Raw genomic sequence first — 15,821 nt, 5'->3', positions numbered from 1 at the left:
TTGTTACAGCATACACTAAAAGAGCTGACTTCTCAAACAGATAAAGACACATTTTGAAGTAGCAATTAGTAAAATGAATGTGTTACTGTTTTAAAAGCATAACAGACGTGATGATTAATGTAGAGTTGACAAAGTCTTTAAGAGGAAAAAACAGAAGTAGGCCTTCTTTTAAAATTTTTTATGTTTTTGAGACGGAGTCTCGCTCTATTGCCAGGCTGGAGTGCAGTGGTGTGATATCGGCTCACTGCAACCTCTGCCTCCCAAGTTCAAGCGATTCTCCTGCCTAAGCCTCCTGAGTAGCTGGGACTACAGGCATCTACCACCATGCCCAGCTAATTTTTGTATTTTTAGTAGAGTCAGGGTTTCACCAGGTTGGCCAGGATGGTCTCCATCTCTTGACCTCGTGATCTGCCCACCTCGGCCTTCCAAAGTGTTGGGATTACAGGCATGAGCCACTGCGCCTGGCCAGAGGTAGGACTTTTTATTACAAAGCAAGTAAAATTGAAACAGGTGAATTCAACATAGAAAAGTTTTAATGAGACAAATGTCAAACAAGCGTATCAACTTCTTAAAAAACAAAGAAAATCTGAAAGTTTAATTATAAAAACACTTATACAGAAAACCTGGCATTTCAACAGTTCCAAACACATGTACACAAGTTTTTTCTAAAATTAGTCAGAAATAAAATACCCTGTCTCTCTTTCCTCAGCTGCTCCTTGTGTTTTAATTAAAAAGAAACAAAGAAATCTGTAACACTGAACAGGCAACAGCTTATTTCTTGAGAACATAAAGTACAGTAATATCTGCAGGTGTACTGGGAAACATGAATTAGGTATTGTGCTAGCCTGTAACTTCATTTACTGCCTCCTCATTGAGCACAAGAGGAGAGAGGAGGTGGCCAAGGCCTGCTCTACAAATACTGACAGTTTTGTGGCATCTGAATCCCAGCCACCAGAGGCAGGTGAGTAGCTACTGGGAAAGAGAGCATTTCAAAAGCAAGCTGCTTATTTTCTGAAAATGATTTCATACTGTAGGCTCTCTTGAGATCTCATGTATTCCTGAATATGCAAATGTTTCAAGTCACTGTCAAGTGTCCCATCTAGAGTCAGGGGAATGATGATCCTGGACCACGTTACGGCCTTTTCTGGTCACAAAAGCAGTGCTAACAATGCTGCACAAAACTGAACACAAATGAGTAACAGAAATATGAGGAGGAAGGAAGAGAGGACAGAAAGCATCTGGCAGAAGGAAGAAACAAACCTCCAGAATGGGCTCTGGATGTCCTTCTGCCATAGACAGTGAATTCTGGCTTGGACTTTGCAGACAAGGAGTCTAAGAGAAGTGGCAGAAATAGCAGATGATGGCAGGGAAATAGGAAAATGCAGAAAAGCAGGAGAGCTGGCTAGGTTTATAGCAATAGATAATAATGGGGTCTTATTCTAAAAATTTGCCAAGTGATGGTATGTGGGTTTCAGCACATGGATATCTGATGTATGTTCACATAAGACATTTTAAAAACAGATTTTGTTGCTGTTTTCCTTTGGACTAATAAAGAAAACAGGCAAGGAGATGCTGAGAAGACAGGATGGTGTAGCAACTTGACAGGGAGTTCTGCCCTACACTCTGACTTACGGGCATATTGTGAGAGGGGTCACACTTCTATCCACCTGCCTGCAGTGGTGTGGTGCCCAGACAATGGGCTCTGCTTGCTCTGCTTTGGTTCCAAAGATCTCAGCTGTAACCTTTAGCCTTGGGCTCGAGTGTCAAAACAAAAACAAAAACAACGAAACAACCAAAAAACCCTGAGGTAAGAATCAGAACCTCTCTTTCCTTTTGCTGTTAAAGGAACCAGAAACTGCTAGGCGTGATGCTTGAGCCCAAGAGTTGGAGGCTGTAGTGTGTTATGATAGCATCTGTGAATAGCCACCGCACTCCAGCCTGGGCAACACAGCGAGACCTCATCTCTAAACAAAACACAACAAACAAACAAAAATGAACCAGAAAGTCCTCTTTACTTATGCTGTTAAATAAAAAAAAAAATCACTAAGGAGGGAGAAGGAAGGGAAGCCTGTCTTCTTCACATGGATTCAGCAGTTAATGGTTACAGAAGGAAGACAAAAGGACATGAGAATTCTTCCTGGCTTTTTTTGTGAGCTCAAGTGACTCTTTTGAATGATATTTCCACCTATGTAGATCCATGAATCATTATTCCTAAAGAAGACAGGAATTCCCTCAGTTTTCACTTACAATAAACTTTGGGCTTTGTACTCTTTCCCTTTCTCCTCTGTTTACAAGTGACCTTTTCCTCAGCAAAAATGCTCCACAAGACATTGTCAATGGATGGGAACAGAAGAGCCTTGCTGGGACTGGGACTCCATGTCTGTGCAGGAGCAATGCTTAGAAAACAGCAGGCAGTACCAGTGAGGAAGGAAACAGCATTCTCCTTTAGGGCAGCAATCACAAAGCCACACTAAGGCTGGCACCCACTGAGCACCATGTGGGGTAGGAAACACAGCCTTGCTCCACATGGCACTATCAACAAGAAGCTCCTTTCTTTGGAGTCACAGCGGGGCAATGATGGGAGAAGACTGGGCCTGTCTAATGCAAGAAACCCTCCTTCAGAACCTTGCTGAGCAACAAAGTTCAGAGGTCAGAAAATGGAGATGTATAAATTGATGGGGGCCAAGGAAGCAAAAATAACCCCCAGAGTCATTTTAAAAAGTGACAAGTAGGTAAGAAAACTGGAGCTCCACTGATAAAAGGGTCTAAGCGAAATTACAACATGAGAAGTCTTCCTTTCTGCAGCAGCAGATGTCAGCATCAGGGTCACCCAGTAAGCTGAAGATATGCAGCTCCACTTTAACAGAAATGGAAATGGTAGGAACCTGAAGACCTGGGAGAGTGGCTGCATACCTTCAAAGTTTCACAGAAGGACAATTCCATAGGAAGCTCATATACATGTTGCTGCTCCCTCATATGGCTTCCTGGGGTGACGGCCTTTCACTCACTGAAAATTCTTTCACAAGCAAAGGGATCTGCACTCTTTCTCTGCCCCCACTCAGTTCAAATTTCCATGGATGGCTTCTCATTCCTTACAAGTAAAAATACTTATGGAACATCTTGGAGCTCTAAGACCTGTAGAATCAGGAGAAAACAAAACAAAACAAAACATAACAAAAACAAAAACAAACAAGGAAAATAACACCAAGAAAGTAAGTATTGATTGGAAGGGGTTAGCACTATAGATTTTAAAAATGCTTTGGTTTCATAAGCGTTACAGTGAGTGCAGGGTATATGTAAACTAAAGAACTCATAAAGCTGCAAGCAGGCAACCTCATTGAGATGTTTTACATAACACTTCAATGAGAAACATAACCCTGCTCCAGTTCAGCAACAATGGGAGGTAGGAAAATCATCAGCTAAACACAGAAAAGCAACTATCAGGGACAAACCTGAGGAGGGAAAATGAGTAACCTACTTTAGTCTGAAGAAGGTAAGGTCAATCAAAACCAATTTTCTTCACGTGTTAACTAAGGATATCTGCATATCTGTATTATGTGCATATAATCAAGAACATTTCTCATATTAATAAAAATACAGTCACATAAGATTTTCTTCCCCTAAACTCAAACAGCCAAATATTATCATTGAAATCAGGCAACATATGCATTTTAGTAGTTTATATAAGGTAGTCACCTTTCAACTTAAAATCACCCCCATGGCTTCCTCCCAGTTCCACTTGTCTCTAGGTACTACTCAGTCACAAGAAAGGTGACAGACAGGTAGGGTAATTCTTCTGCTGTATATTTATCAAAATAATTTTAAAATGGGCTAAAACTCTTTAACATTATAATTCCTGGATTGTAATTTTTTTCTATTTACTTCCTATGTATCTTAATGCTCTATTTCAGGACTTTTTAGTGCTTTCCCCTTCCCCCATCCACCTCTTTCTTAGAGCAATGTTTTAGAAACCCAGTGAATGAGAGTTTAGATATCTGTGGTTCTAGTCTTGGATTCTGTACTCATCTATGCAGATATTTTCAAGCAAGATGCTTCTCCTCTCTGGGATTCAGTTTCTTCATATATAAAATGTTGGATTTCTAAAGGTCCCTTCCAACTCTAATATGCTCCATACTTGTAGACCATTAGCTTCCCTTCACTCACTGGCTCCTGACAGCGGATGAAACCTTTGCCAAACTCTTGTCAGAGTAATTAATTGCACCATGAGTGCTGGGGACATCAGCCTCGCTGTCTGTACATATTTGTATAATGAGGCCAAACCAGTATTAATCATAGTCTTTGTAATTGTTTCCTTTGGCAGTTTTGGGGGATGTGGAGAACCATCTATTGTTAGTTATGTTTGCATGGCTAGATTGTAAGAATCTGTAGTAATATAACAGTTCACACTTTTAGTTATTTTTTCAGGGGCAAAATATTTGTAGGTTAAAATCAAGGATAATAGTAATATTCTAAGTTTACAGACTCCTCAGAAAACAAATAATATAGTTTATATTCTTGAGATGAACAAAGCTTTAGGAGAGTCTTACTGGCAAAATGCTCAAAATGGAAAACCACTTTTGGGTCAATACTTAATTAGCTGCCTTATATCTATGTGAAGAGACACCATGTTATCAATTAATGTTTTATTTCACAATCTTCCACACTGTTTCTCCCAGCTCTCACTTTTCAAGCATACAAGAGTGCTAATTGAAAACACTGTACGAAAATGGGAAGGATGATGAGCTCCTGAAAATCCCAGGCCTAGATTTACAAGCTGTTCCCTTCATAATCAGCAGCAGTAATGCCACTTCTTTATTCTGCAGGGAGTCCAGCCATCTCTAAGAAGTACAGTCCATTCCATCTGGCTACTCACTAGAAGGATGATAATCCTTTCCCCATCAGAGGCTGAGGCTAAAATACATTTTATTTTATTTGTATTTTAGGCAATGCTGAGGCACTGCCTTGTACAGTTACCATCCAAGGGCATCACTAACAAGTATAAAGACTTCTGCCTTTGTCTCTACTAGGCATTTATCTTTACGTATGTTGCTCAAAGTCCAAAGCGAGCCAGAATATAAATTATGTATATGAGTGTGCTCATGTACTCACAGGATGAATAAAGATTCAAACCCATGACCAATCTAAGGAACATATCCTGCTACTGACTCTCATTTTAGTAGCCATATATGGCCACCTCATTGTAGAGTCCAATCTTAAAATTTCCACACAGTTTCTATGTCTGCAGGTATGGAATAACTTAACCAATAAAGCAAAGGGATGCCAATTTTGTGGGATGGCATACTAAAAGGGTATCCCATCTTTAGGAATTTGAATGAACAAATAGCAATTCCATTTAAGAAATGACCATTAGTACCAAAAAGTGTATATGTAGATCCCTTCTGGGGGAAAAAAAAAAGGAATACATACTACTGCTCATTTGTTGAATATATTTTTTAAAAACTTATTTTCTCTCTCCTTTTCTGCTTGAGAATTTTATATTTTTATGTTTTTTTTTTTTTTTTGAGACAGAGTCTTGCTCTGTCACCCTGGCTAGAATACACTAGTGTGACCCTAATTTACTGAAACCTGAACTCCTGGGCTTCAGTGATCCTCCTGCCTCAGCCTCCTGAGTAGACAGGACTACAGGTGTGCGCCATAATGCTCAGCTAATTTTTTTCATTTTTTTAAAAGCACGGGTCTCACTATTTTGTCCAAGCTGGTCTTGAACTCCTGGGCTCAGGCAATCCTGCCTCAACCTCCCAAAGTGCTAGGACTACAGGCATGAGCCACTATGCCCCACCAAGAATTTATTTATTTTTTATTTAAAAAAAATTTTGAGAAAGTATCTTGCTCTATCACCCAGGCTGGCGTGCAGTGATATGATAATGGCTCACTGCAGCCTCGCCTCGACTTCCTTGGCTCAAGTGATCCTCCCACTTCAGCCTTCCAAGTAGCTGGGACCACAAGCACACGCCACCATGCCTGGCTAATTTTTTTGTATTTTTTATAGATGTAGGGTTTTGTCATGTTGCCCAGACTGGTCTTGAACTCCTGGGCTCCAGCAATCTGCCTGCCTTGACCTCCCAAAGTGCTAGGCTTACAGGTGTGAGCCATTGCACCCGGCTGAAGAGTTTATTTTTTAATCTATCAAAACCAGGGAGTTACCTGTTTGTATGGTAAGTCCACATCACCATTTAACAGACAACAGTCACTGTGTTATTGAGTGGTGAATATAAAAGCTTCCTACTTATGTAGGCTCACATACATACAATGTCTCACTGACTACTTCTAAATTATCATTAGTACTTTCCAGAGAAAAGGAAGATTAAAAATTAAGTTATATTTATTTTGTTCTGAGTGCTGTTTTGGGGATGGTTTCCTCTAAGTTTCCCACTCACTTTTCAAAATCTTTTGGGAAACTGATGCCCAAGAATACAGCTAATAAGTGACACAGCTAGAACTGAGGCCAAACCACAAAAACCATGCTCTTCCCATTAAACCATTCTGAAGCAAGCATGAGAAAAAACTGTCTTGAGTCTATTTTATTTTATTTTTAGAGACAGGATCTCTCTGGACTTGAACTGCTGGGCTCAAGCAATCCTTCCACCTAAGCCTCCCAAGTAGCTGGGACTACAGTGACTCTGTTTTCTAATATTATTTACTACATTTAACAACCACGCAACAGGAATCTTAACCAAGTCTCCAAGTCATTCATCCAATGTAATCCCACGGTTTTAGTAGTATTGATAAAGTCTGATGACATCTTATTTTTGACGATGTGCTGGCATATAAATATTTATCAGTGAGCACTCACCATTCCCTAACGATCAAGTCTGTTCACAACTTCTCGAACTGTAGCTATGAAGTTTTCATTGTCTTGGGGATTAGCTAAAATAATACTGTGCAGTCTGTTCATATATGAGTCAATGGTGTCCACTGTAGGTGTCTCTCCACTTCCTGAAGTGAGATAAGAATAAAGTAAGAAAATCCTCCCTATTCAGTTTTACAATTTCAAAGAAATAGTGATTCTAATGTGGTCTGCTCCACAGACATGCTTTTAATTTTAGAGGAGAGACTTTTAGATCTCGAAGAAATGAAATTAGTCCACATACTCTAAATAAACAGATGGGCTATATAATTGCTGATTGGATATATGAGTAGCTGCATGTAACAGAAGGTTAGACTCTCTCAGCTTTCTGCTGACTATCCTCAAAATGAAAGAGTATATAAGAAATACCAGTGTTCATTTTCCCCTCCTTCCCGTTAAAACAAAAACTACAAAGCAAACAAACATACATAAGAGGAAGCACTCTCCTCAAGATTTACTACTCAGTTTCCAGTGTTCTGAATAGCAAATTAAGCTTAAAAGACAGGAAAACAGATATTAAAATATAAATAGACAAAAATTTGAATGACCAGAGAGCCTGAAACATTGGATGATTTTAGCCAATACTGACATTCTTTTATATCCGGAAGAGAAAAAATGTATTTTAATTAATTTTCCTCTGGAGGAGATGTCAACCTTTCCACACCAGTACTAACATAAATAGCATCCTGCTCCCCACAACACACACACCCCTGTCACTGACAGTTCTCAGGCAGGAAGACTTACCAGGCAAGGGCATGCTGGCAAAGCTGCTGGTCAGCACCTGCCGCAGGGTCTCCAGGTGCTGCTGTAAGACTGTGTTGCGGCTCCGCTCCTGGATCACATCCACCTCCAGCTTCTCCACTGCTGTGCGCATGCTCTCCACGTGCTTTTGCAGGGCTGCATTCCTCTCCTCAAACTCCATGTTGGATTTGCGAAGCTGGCGGAGCTCTGCCTCCCGAGCTGAGGACATACATCCCACAGAACACATGCAGCACTAGAAGGAGTCTCTGAGGAGTCTCAATGACTCTTACAGGGAAGTTCTGCTTAGCTGCCTCTAATTTAGCTACCCCACCTCATCTCCCTATTCTCATTATGGCATTCCAGATAGCAATTTCAGCAATGAAACGCCTGACTCCCCAGAGCTATTTTAATTCTTAAAGTTAGTCACATTTCATATGTAAGATTGCAATAGTTTCAATTCCCAGTATTTTTTTGTTTGTTAGTTTTTGCTTTTTAAAATTGTACAATGAGAAGCCTGAGGGGTTTTGCAGGGGGATCTTGGGAGACTGGCCAAGCACAGCTGTAGGTACCCATCTTTACTACAATGGGATCAGATTTGCTCTTAGTTATTTTATATTTTGGACTCCCATGTAAGTTTTTATTTGTACAAAGGTTCCAGGCTCAGAGTCTGAAGACAAGTGAATTTGTGATTTGCATTTATTTCCTTTCATCCAGAGACCAAAGAAGCTTTGACAACAATGGCCTAACTTTCCTTCACTGGTCTTTGAGCAGCTACCTTTACCATAGAGTGAAATAGAGGCAGTTCTTCTTCCTTTAGACTAGTCCTAAGGAGGGATAACACTACCAATGCTTTTGAGCAATGCATTTCTTCTGAGAAGTAAGTCCCCTGTCAAAAATCTGAGAAACACAAAAAGAAACTTCAGTAATCACCTTTGCTATGGTTCAAGAATTCCTCTGTAAATATAGGGATGTCAAAAACAGACCGTTCCTTTACCTCTGTTTCTTTCTGCGAATCAAGAGGAACAAAACAGTTAATTCTTAATAGAAGCTAAATTAAATAATAGTGCCTGAAGACAATGATCATGTCTTCTTTAAAAAAGAATAGGGTGAGCAGGAATCAGTCCACGTGAGTCTGTGAGGGAAATGTATTCATCTTTCCATTGGAATCCAACTTTCATAGAGCTTAAGCAGGTAAAGTATCCACTTCTCTCAAGGTGTACAACTACTGTGTAATTAGAAACATTTAAAGGACGTTACGTAAATTTCCCTAATGGAGAATTTGAAGCCAATTCTTAGCCTTGTGTTTTGAATAGTCAACAGTATACAGTTGTGAAAGCGACTGCAGTGGGAATTGAGAAAGAGTTTTTTTTCAGTCACTTTTGTTGGTTATGCATGTAAAATGCTCCCTAAGATTATGCAATATAAATTTGCAGAGTGGACAATAAGAATTTTAAGCAGAAATCTGACCGCTATGAGCAATAATTATGATATTCCATTGGTACTTCTATTTACTTATGAGAGGCAGCCTATCTTTGGGGTCTTTTAGATTTTCTTTAGACACAGGAAAAACAAACAAACAAACAAACAAACATACATACAAGGCCAAGAAATCAGAAATAACTAGGCTCTAAAAATTAGAAAGCAGAGGATTATGTGAGATACAAAAGAGTAACAAAGCCTAAAATTAATTCAACAATAAGCCATTAAAAGTAAAAAAGCCTCACAAGATCATTGCAAAATATATTCCACAATGATCTTTAAGAATAAAGTCAATAATTCAAGATGCTTTGGCTGTCACTTCTAAAATGAATTTGAAGTTGAAAGCACTGTGAATATTAATTTTAAGTGTCTTGGCATAGTGTTCAAAATTTTCCTTAACAAACGTGGTAAAATGGCAGGAAGTGAGAAGTGAAGAAACTGTTAGTGAAATCTTAAGATCCCAGGACCTTTATAACATGAAAAACATGCAAACATAATACCTAGATTTCATTCCTATAAACAACTGTTTAAAGCTAGATAGAATGTATCTTTCCTACTCTTGTCACCACTAGCTTTTTTTCTTTTTTTTTCTGGAGACAGAGTCTCTCTCCGTTGCCTACGGTGGAGTGCAGTGGCGCGATCTCAGCTCACTGCAACCTCCGTCTCTTGGGTTCAAGCAATTCTCCTGCCCCAGCCTCTCGAGTCGCTGGGATTACAGGTGCCCACCACCATGGCTGGCTAATTTTCTGTATTTTTTTTAGTAGAGATGGGGTTTTGCCATGTTGGCCAGGCTGGTCTTAACTCCTGACCTCTGGTGATCCACCTGCCTTGGCCTCCCAAAGTGCTGGGATTACAGGCTTGAGCCACCGTGACCGGCCTCCACTAGTTTTCTAAATCTTTGAACCCCAAAATGACTTGGTGCCCAGCAGAAAAGCTAAGCAATTCACAGCTTAAGAGGGAAATCTGACACCCGAGCTCCTGTTTTCATAATGGTGGCTGTCTAGCAAGGGGGCTGGGCTGTGTGAACCACCTGCCAATGGCAGCTGAGCAAGAAAGACACTGAAAAGCTATGTAATTTCAGAGCACTTAATTTCTACTTTGTATTTTTCTTCCTAACAAAAGAAAGCAAAGTTTCCCAGAATAACTTGAAAATAAACAACAAAATTATCAACTGAAAGTCCCAAGTTTCAACATGCAAAGCTCTACCTTGAGCCAGTTCCTACGGGACTTCAATGGAAATTAATGTATGAACAAGAAAGGCTGGTTCCAGAAGGAATCTTAGCCATATTTTGCAGTGGCTTTCTCTCAAATTTGCTGGCTTCCCATATGCTTTAACTGTCACTGGGCTGCTGCAGGAAAACAAAACTTATGACACATAATCCCAACATGCACAAGGCATAACAGATACAAACATAAGTCCACAGATGACTTAGCATAAAGACTTAGGACATTATCATCCCACCTTATTCAGTCTCCAACTTAACTGCAGTTACATGAGATCAGTTACCTAGCTATACGTCTCAATATCTGCCAGTTAGATGGGTAAAGTGGAGATGCTTGGCTCCCATTACCATGGTACAAAGATCCCTCTCCAAGGTCTTAACTCTCCTCAGACTGGTAATCTTTTCTCTCCTTTGCCAGAGCAGTCCAAAGTAAGCTAATTATGTAAGGGCAGAGGACAGCACCACATAGGTGCATTAACACACTGCCCCTTGGTACAGATTCTTAGAGCACAAACTAAGAAACATTAAAGCAATTAAATGAAACTGTTCAGTCTCTGAAAGGTAACAGAGAAATTCTACTTAATGGAAGAGTGGTAATAAAAAACATCAGCGCTCTTCCATTACTGAGCACATTTCATGGCATCGAGAGGATCCTCCTGGGGGCTTGGGTGTACTTAAGCTGCTCCAAGGATAGCTCAAGGGATTAAAATGATAAGGATTTGATTACCCTTTCACTGAAAGGGTCTAATTTGTTCAGGCTGAGTGTCATTCTGTCATTTCTCATAAATTAAAGGAGAAACAAAATTATTGTTTCTATCTTAGTTTTCACATGAGATACAGACACTTTCTTGAGAGTAATACTAGCTAACTCTTGGGTCTAGTGGGCTGGCTTTCGATTTGAGAGGAGCAAGAATATTCTTCACTTTGGTTTTCCATTCTGGATATTGAATGGAGGTTAAGAGAAAAGAGGCCCTTCTGAACTGAATCTATTTTGCTGTGATCTAGGCCCAGGGCCAGAATTTCAAAGAGTGTGATATGTGCTTCTCTCAAGAGCCTTTTACTTTGGGAAATGCTCTTAACATTGTGTACCAGCCTGAAGTGCCCCACTGCTATGCAGAATGGCTTTCAGGTCAGCATTTCTGTAGCTCTAATATGCTCTCTCCAGTACCTGCCTTGGTAACAATGACTTAGGGATCCAAGTTTCATTTAGGAATACAATAGGTTTCTTTACTATACACAAACCAAATAGTTTACTTAACTAGCAACACGTTTTGCTGACATCTCGGGCAACCAGGCCGGTTTTTGCTTTCAACATTGTGAAGTTTATGCTATGTAGCATGGCACTGTGCTGTCAAGAATGCTAGACTACGACACAGAAGGCCTGGGTTTCCGTCACAATTCTGTCTCCAATTTAATTCAGTAAGTGATTCTGGGTAAATTCTTTCCATTCTATATACTGTCTTAGGCAAGTCACTTTCCTCACTGACAAAATGAGGTGGTCACTTGACAGGATCACTAAGTCTCAGTGTTTTACTTCTCATAGGATAAGTAAAGGGAAATAAGTATGTATTTAGGATCTATGGTCTTTAGACAATGCAAGATATTTGCTCTTTTATTAAAAACTTACTCATACCTCTGCTCGAGCCATTTTACCCACCCTGAGGTCTCCACAAAACCTAGGTCATTTTAAAGTCCTGATTCAATTACTCCTTTCCATGGGCTCCTTCTGTGGCTGCTTTTCACCCACAGTGCTTTCTATTTTTCTGAACTTCTATTATACTAAGAAGTTATATGTAAGAAAATTACTGGGTAATAATGTTTAAAAACAGTTTTAAAACTTTCAAATCAGTTCTTTTATATTGCAATTGTTCTAAAATTATCTAATTTAGGAAACATATTATTCAGTGAAAAATAAAAATGGTAAAGTAAGGACATTAATTGGGTCAACACGCTTACTAAAGGAGCTTTATCCTGCTGTGGGCATACCAACACATGGATTTACAGAACCTACTGTATAACCTTTTAAGAAACAACTGCTGGCTCTCCATCTGCTCACTCCTTTTTTTTGTTTGGCTTAACATGGGTCTAGTCTAATCCTGTAACAGGGAAATATAGAGACTCACTTCTTTTCACAAATCACAGACTTTACAGAAATTCATGTTATACTAATGTATCTGAATAAACACCTTCACTTCTCAAATTATCAGCAGCAGGTTCTACGATACAGACTAAATCTACATCTTTTCTGACTGCAACTATCAAGTTTACTGAAGACAAAAATGTCGCATATAGTTTGGCCAGCAAAATTCATAGTGAAGAAATGAGTCAGATGATTGACACCTATTTAGACGACTGACTAGAAAATGTGAGCTCTAATGTTTCAGATTACTGTCCAAATTCTCTTTGGTAACTGTTAAGGATAGAGAAGCTATAAAATAGAGAAAAAAAGAAGTACAGAAATTTCATGATATCGATAGCTGGGCACACAGGCAAAGAAAGAGAGAAGTAATTATACAAAAGTCTGCTAATATGAAAAGTTTGCAGTATTATTATGATTTAAAATACAAATACATACAAAGTTTCTCCAGCAAAAAAACATAACATTTCATCCGAATTAGAGCACAGAATGTCATATATAATTACATTTATATAGGATCTATCTGAAGAATAAAATGCAAATATTTACTATGTTTCTCACTTTATAATTCATAGATGGTAATAACATCCATTTGACCTGTGAATCTGAATCTTTTCTCTATGTTTTAAGGTAACCAACATTTCCTTGATTTGGTAAAAAAAAAATACATGTAAAATAGTACACTAGAAAATTCTTTTTGTTCAAATTCCCAGTTATTTCAGGTCAACTTTGAATAGATTCTTGTATAAAAATAATCACTTATGGAATACCTTCTCAAGGTAAGGGTATCATGATAGGTGGTATAGGGTTGGATATAAAGATGGAAACTAGACTGTGCATCTCTGCAAAGAGATTACAACCAAAGGGTGTGAGTCCTTGAATTACCTCAAAACCCCTAGGTCAGATCAGCTAAGCACATAAGAGAAGTATAGACAGCCATGAAGGTTAAAGGAAGTTGGAGGAAACAAAAGTTTGAAGGAGGAAACATAATTTGAAATAACACACACACCTAAATCCCATACACACAGAAACATAGGCCTAAATCCTATCAATGGGGCTGAACCAAGTGGGAGGAAAGAAGCCAGTATACAAACAAGCGCTAGTGAAGTGAGGGAAGAGGAAAGGAGGTGTAAGAACTGAGACACTGGGCAGGGCATGGTGGCTCATGCCTGTAATCCATTTAGTCTTTTAGAGAGATACCTTGCTCCCCAGAATAGAATAAGGGTTCTGTTACCATAGAAAAATGGGAACATGGCTGGGCACGGTGGCTCACACCTGTAATCCCAGCACTTTGGAAGGCCAAGGCGGGTGCCGAGGTCAGGAGATCGAGACCATCCTGGCTAATACGGTGAAACCCTGTCTCTACTGAAAATACAAAAAATTAGCCGGGTGTGGTGGCACGAGACTGTAGTCCCAGCTACTCGGGAGGCTGACGCAGGAGAATCGCTTGAACCTGGGAGGCAGAGGTTGCAGTGAGCCAAGATTGTGCCACTGCACTCCAGCCTGGGCAACAGAGTGAGACTCTATCTCAAAAACAAAACAAAACAAAATAAAACAAACAAAAAAATGAGACACTGGTGCTTGTGCTCTATCGACATTGTAGCTGAACAGTTCATTTTAAGCAAATGCTGGATTCTTTAAATAACAACTTTTCTGAGAGTCAGATTAAAGCATGTGGTGATGATAAACTATGGTCAAGTTATAGCTTTCAGCTAGCCCTGATTTCTATACTTCATTCCAAATTCCAGCCATCTTTGGCATTTAAAGCCAATAAAATTCTTAGATCACAGGAAAGGATTGAGGTTACGGGCTGTAGTTCAATGACAGACACACAACATAAGTGTCTGCCATATGCTAAGAACCCCCAAGCTAAAGTATCTCATTTAATCTGAATTATGATATAGGAAATACTCTGCATTCATTAAAAAAAAAAATCCAGTAGCATTTCAAAAAGCAACGTTATTATAAATACATATATGTGGTATGTAGACAGATGGCTAATTACCTCATGATCATGAGTGGCCTGCCGGGCTGCATCTAAAAATATAAAAGAATAAGAGAACATTACATTTAAAAAGAAAGCAATAACCAAACTGAAGTGTATGACTGTGCCAAACTATAAAACCTGCTGGTATATGTAGATTCTCATAACATATGATATTTTTCCTTAAGGCTTTATTAATCGGTCAGCCAACAAAAGTAAGGGAACCCCATATCTACAGAATTAGAATTCATAATTAGGCATAAGAGAAACAGCAGACACAGTTTTTAACTTTAGGGAGAACAGGGTGGAAGAGTAGACAGAAGACACAAACCAAAGACTACTTGTACAACATCTATAATTTTAGCAGGCTAGATGCCCAAGTATAGAGAAGATGTGATGGCTAAGGAAAAATAGACTAGTTGTGGATGGTGCTTCAAAAATGACACATGAAAGTCTCAGAAGTGTTAAAGGCAAGTTACTGTTACTGATATAATTTTCTAGATAGGTTTGCTTATAGGCAGAGAAATGCCTAAACTGGGAATCAGGAAAAGGGCAGGCAGGCAACTAACAGGGGTCTTGGAGGACAAGCCAAAATCATCGATAACAGACATGGAAACCCAGTTGAAATTTCTAAATGAGAGCAGTGTGATTTTAATAAAATTCCAAAATAATGCTTTTAAGTGAATACTGGATAGTGCAGAGAAAACAGAAACACGTCTTTTCTAGTTATCACTCTTAACAGTTGGCTTTATGACACTCCATCACCCACAACAAACTACAAATACATTTGGTTCTGGTTTTGATACCTTGCCTATGAGATTTGCCTTTCTGACGGTCCTGGGTTTTCCTACTGAAGACCTTGTAGGCCTCAGTTTTCTGATACTGTTCTAGTTCCTTCATGTAGCGCTCCTTATCTCTGTCTGCTTCATCAAGGTAGCGCTAGGAAAGAAACACAGAATTATTTTCAAGAAAATGAGATCTTATTTAAATAAAATTAAACTACCTATTTGAAGAAAATGGGACAATTAGAACATGAGAAGAAAAGAATATAGGGAATATGCCTTAAAAAAGAATCAGGAAAACAAGAGTTGTATGAATAGAATAAAATATAACCTCTCAATTATAAAAGAAATAGGTCATTATGAGTTTTTAGACTATTTATTGCCTTTTCTAACCTAATGAAGACAAGTTCTATTGAGATCATTCTTATAAAAAATTCATGAAGATGATTAGAGTTATTCTTCTAACTGTATAGATAGAACTCTACATGGCCACTAGAGTCATCCTCATGAGATCTGCACACCACACAGGCACACTTAGTCTTCCCAGGGGAAGGAAGAGAATATTACTGTTTTGCTGTCTCCAGCCCATTTTGAGGGGATGATGTCA

The 15,821-nt window shown here is 39.1% G+C and overlaps 1 protein-coding gene across 4 annotated transcripts in view; it reads right to left on the bottom strand.

Moving 5' to 3' along the window:
- Nucleotides 1-515: 515 nt before the first annotated feature.
- HMG20A (high mobility group 20A) overlaps nt 516-15,821 on the bottom strand; it is an 85,444-nt gene continuing 70,138 nt past the window's right edge. For all 4 annotated transcript variants that reach the window (XM_011932831.1, XM_011932830.1, XM_011932832.1 and 1 more), the window contains 6 exons: nt 15,239-15,371; nt 14,454-14,485; nt 8,540-8,615; nt 7,613-7,828; nt 6,815-6,957; nt 516-3,135 (listed from right to left, as the gene is read on the bottom strand). In XM_011932831.1, coding sequence (XP_011788221.1) covers nt 6,821-6,957; nt 7,613-7,828; nt 8,540-8,615; nt 14,454-14,485; nt 15,239-15,371 — 594 coding nt within the window. In that variant the 3' untranslated portion in view covers nt 516-3,135; nt 6,815-6,820. The remainder of the gene's footprint in view (nt 3,136-6,814; nt 6,958-7,612; nt 7,829-8,539; nt 8,616-14,453; nt 14,486-15,238; nt 15,372-15,821) is intronic.

Source organism: Colobus angolensis, unplaced genomic scaffold (assembly GCF_000951035.1).
Source record: "Colobus angolensis palliatus isolate OR3802 unplaced genomic scaffold, Cang.pa_1.0 Scaffold99, whole genome shotgun sequence".
Classification (NCBI taxonomy): Eukaryota; Metazoa; Chordata; class Mammalia; order Primates; family Cercopithecidae; genus Colobus; species Colobus angolensis.
Note: the sequence above shows the minus strand (reverse complement) of the source record. Positions and strands in the feature narration are given on the sequence as shown.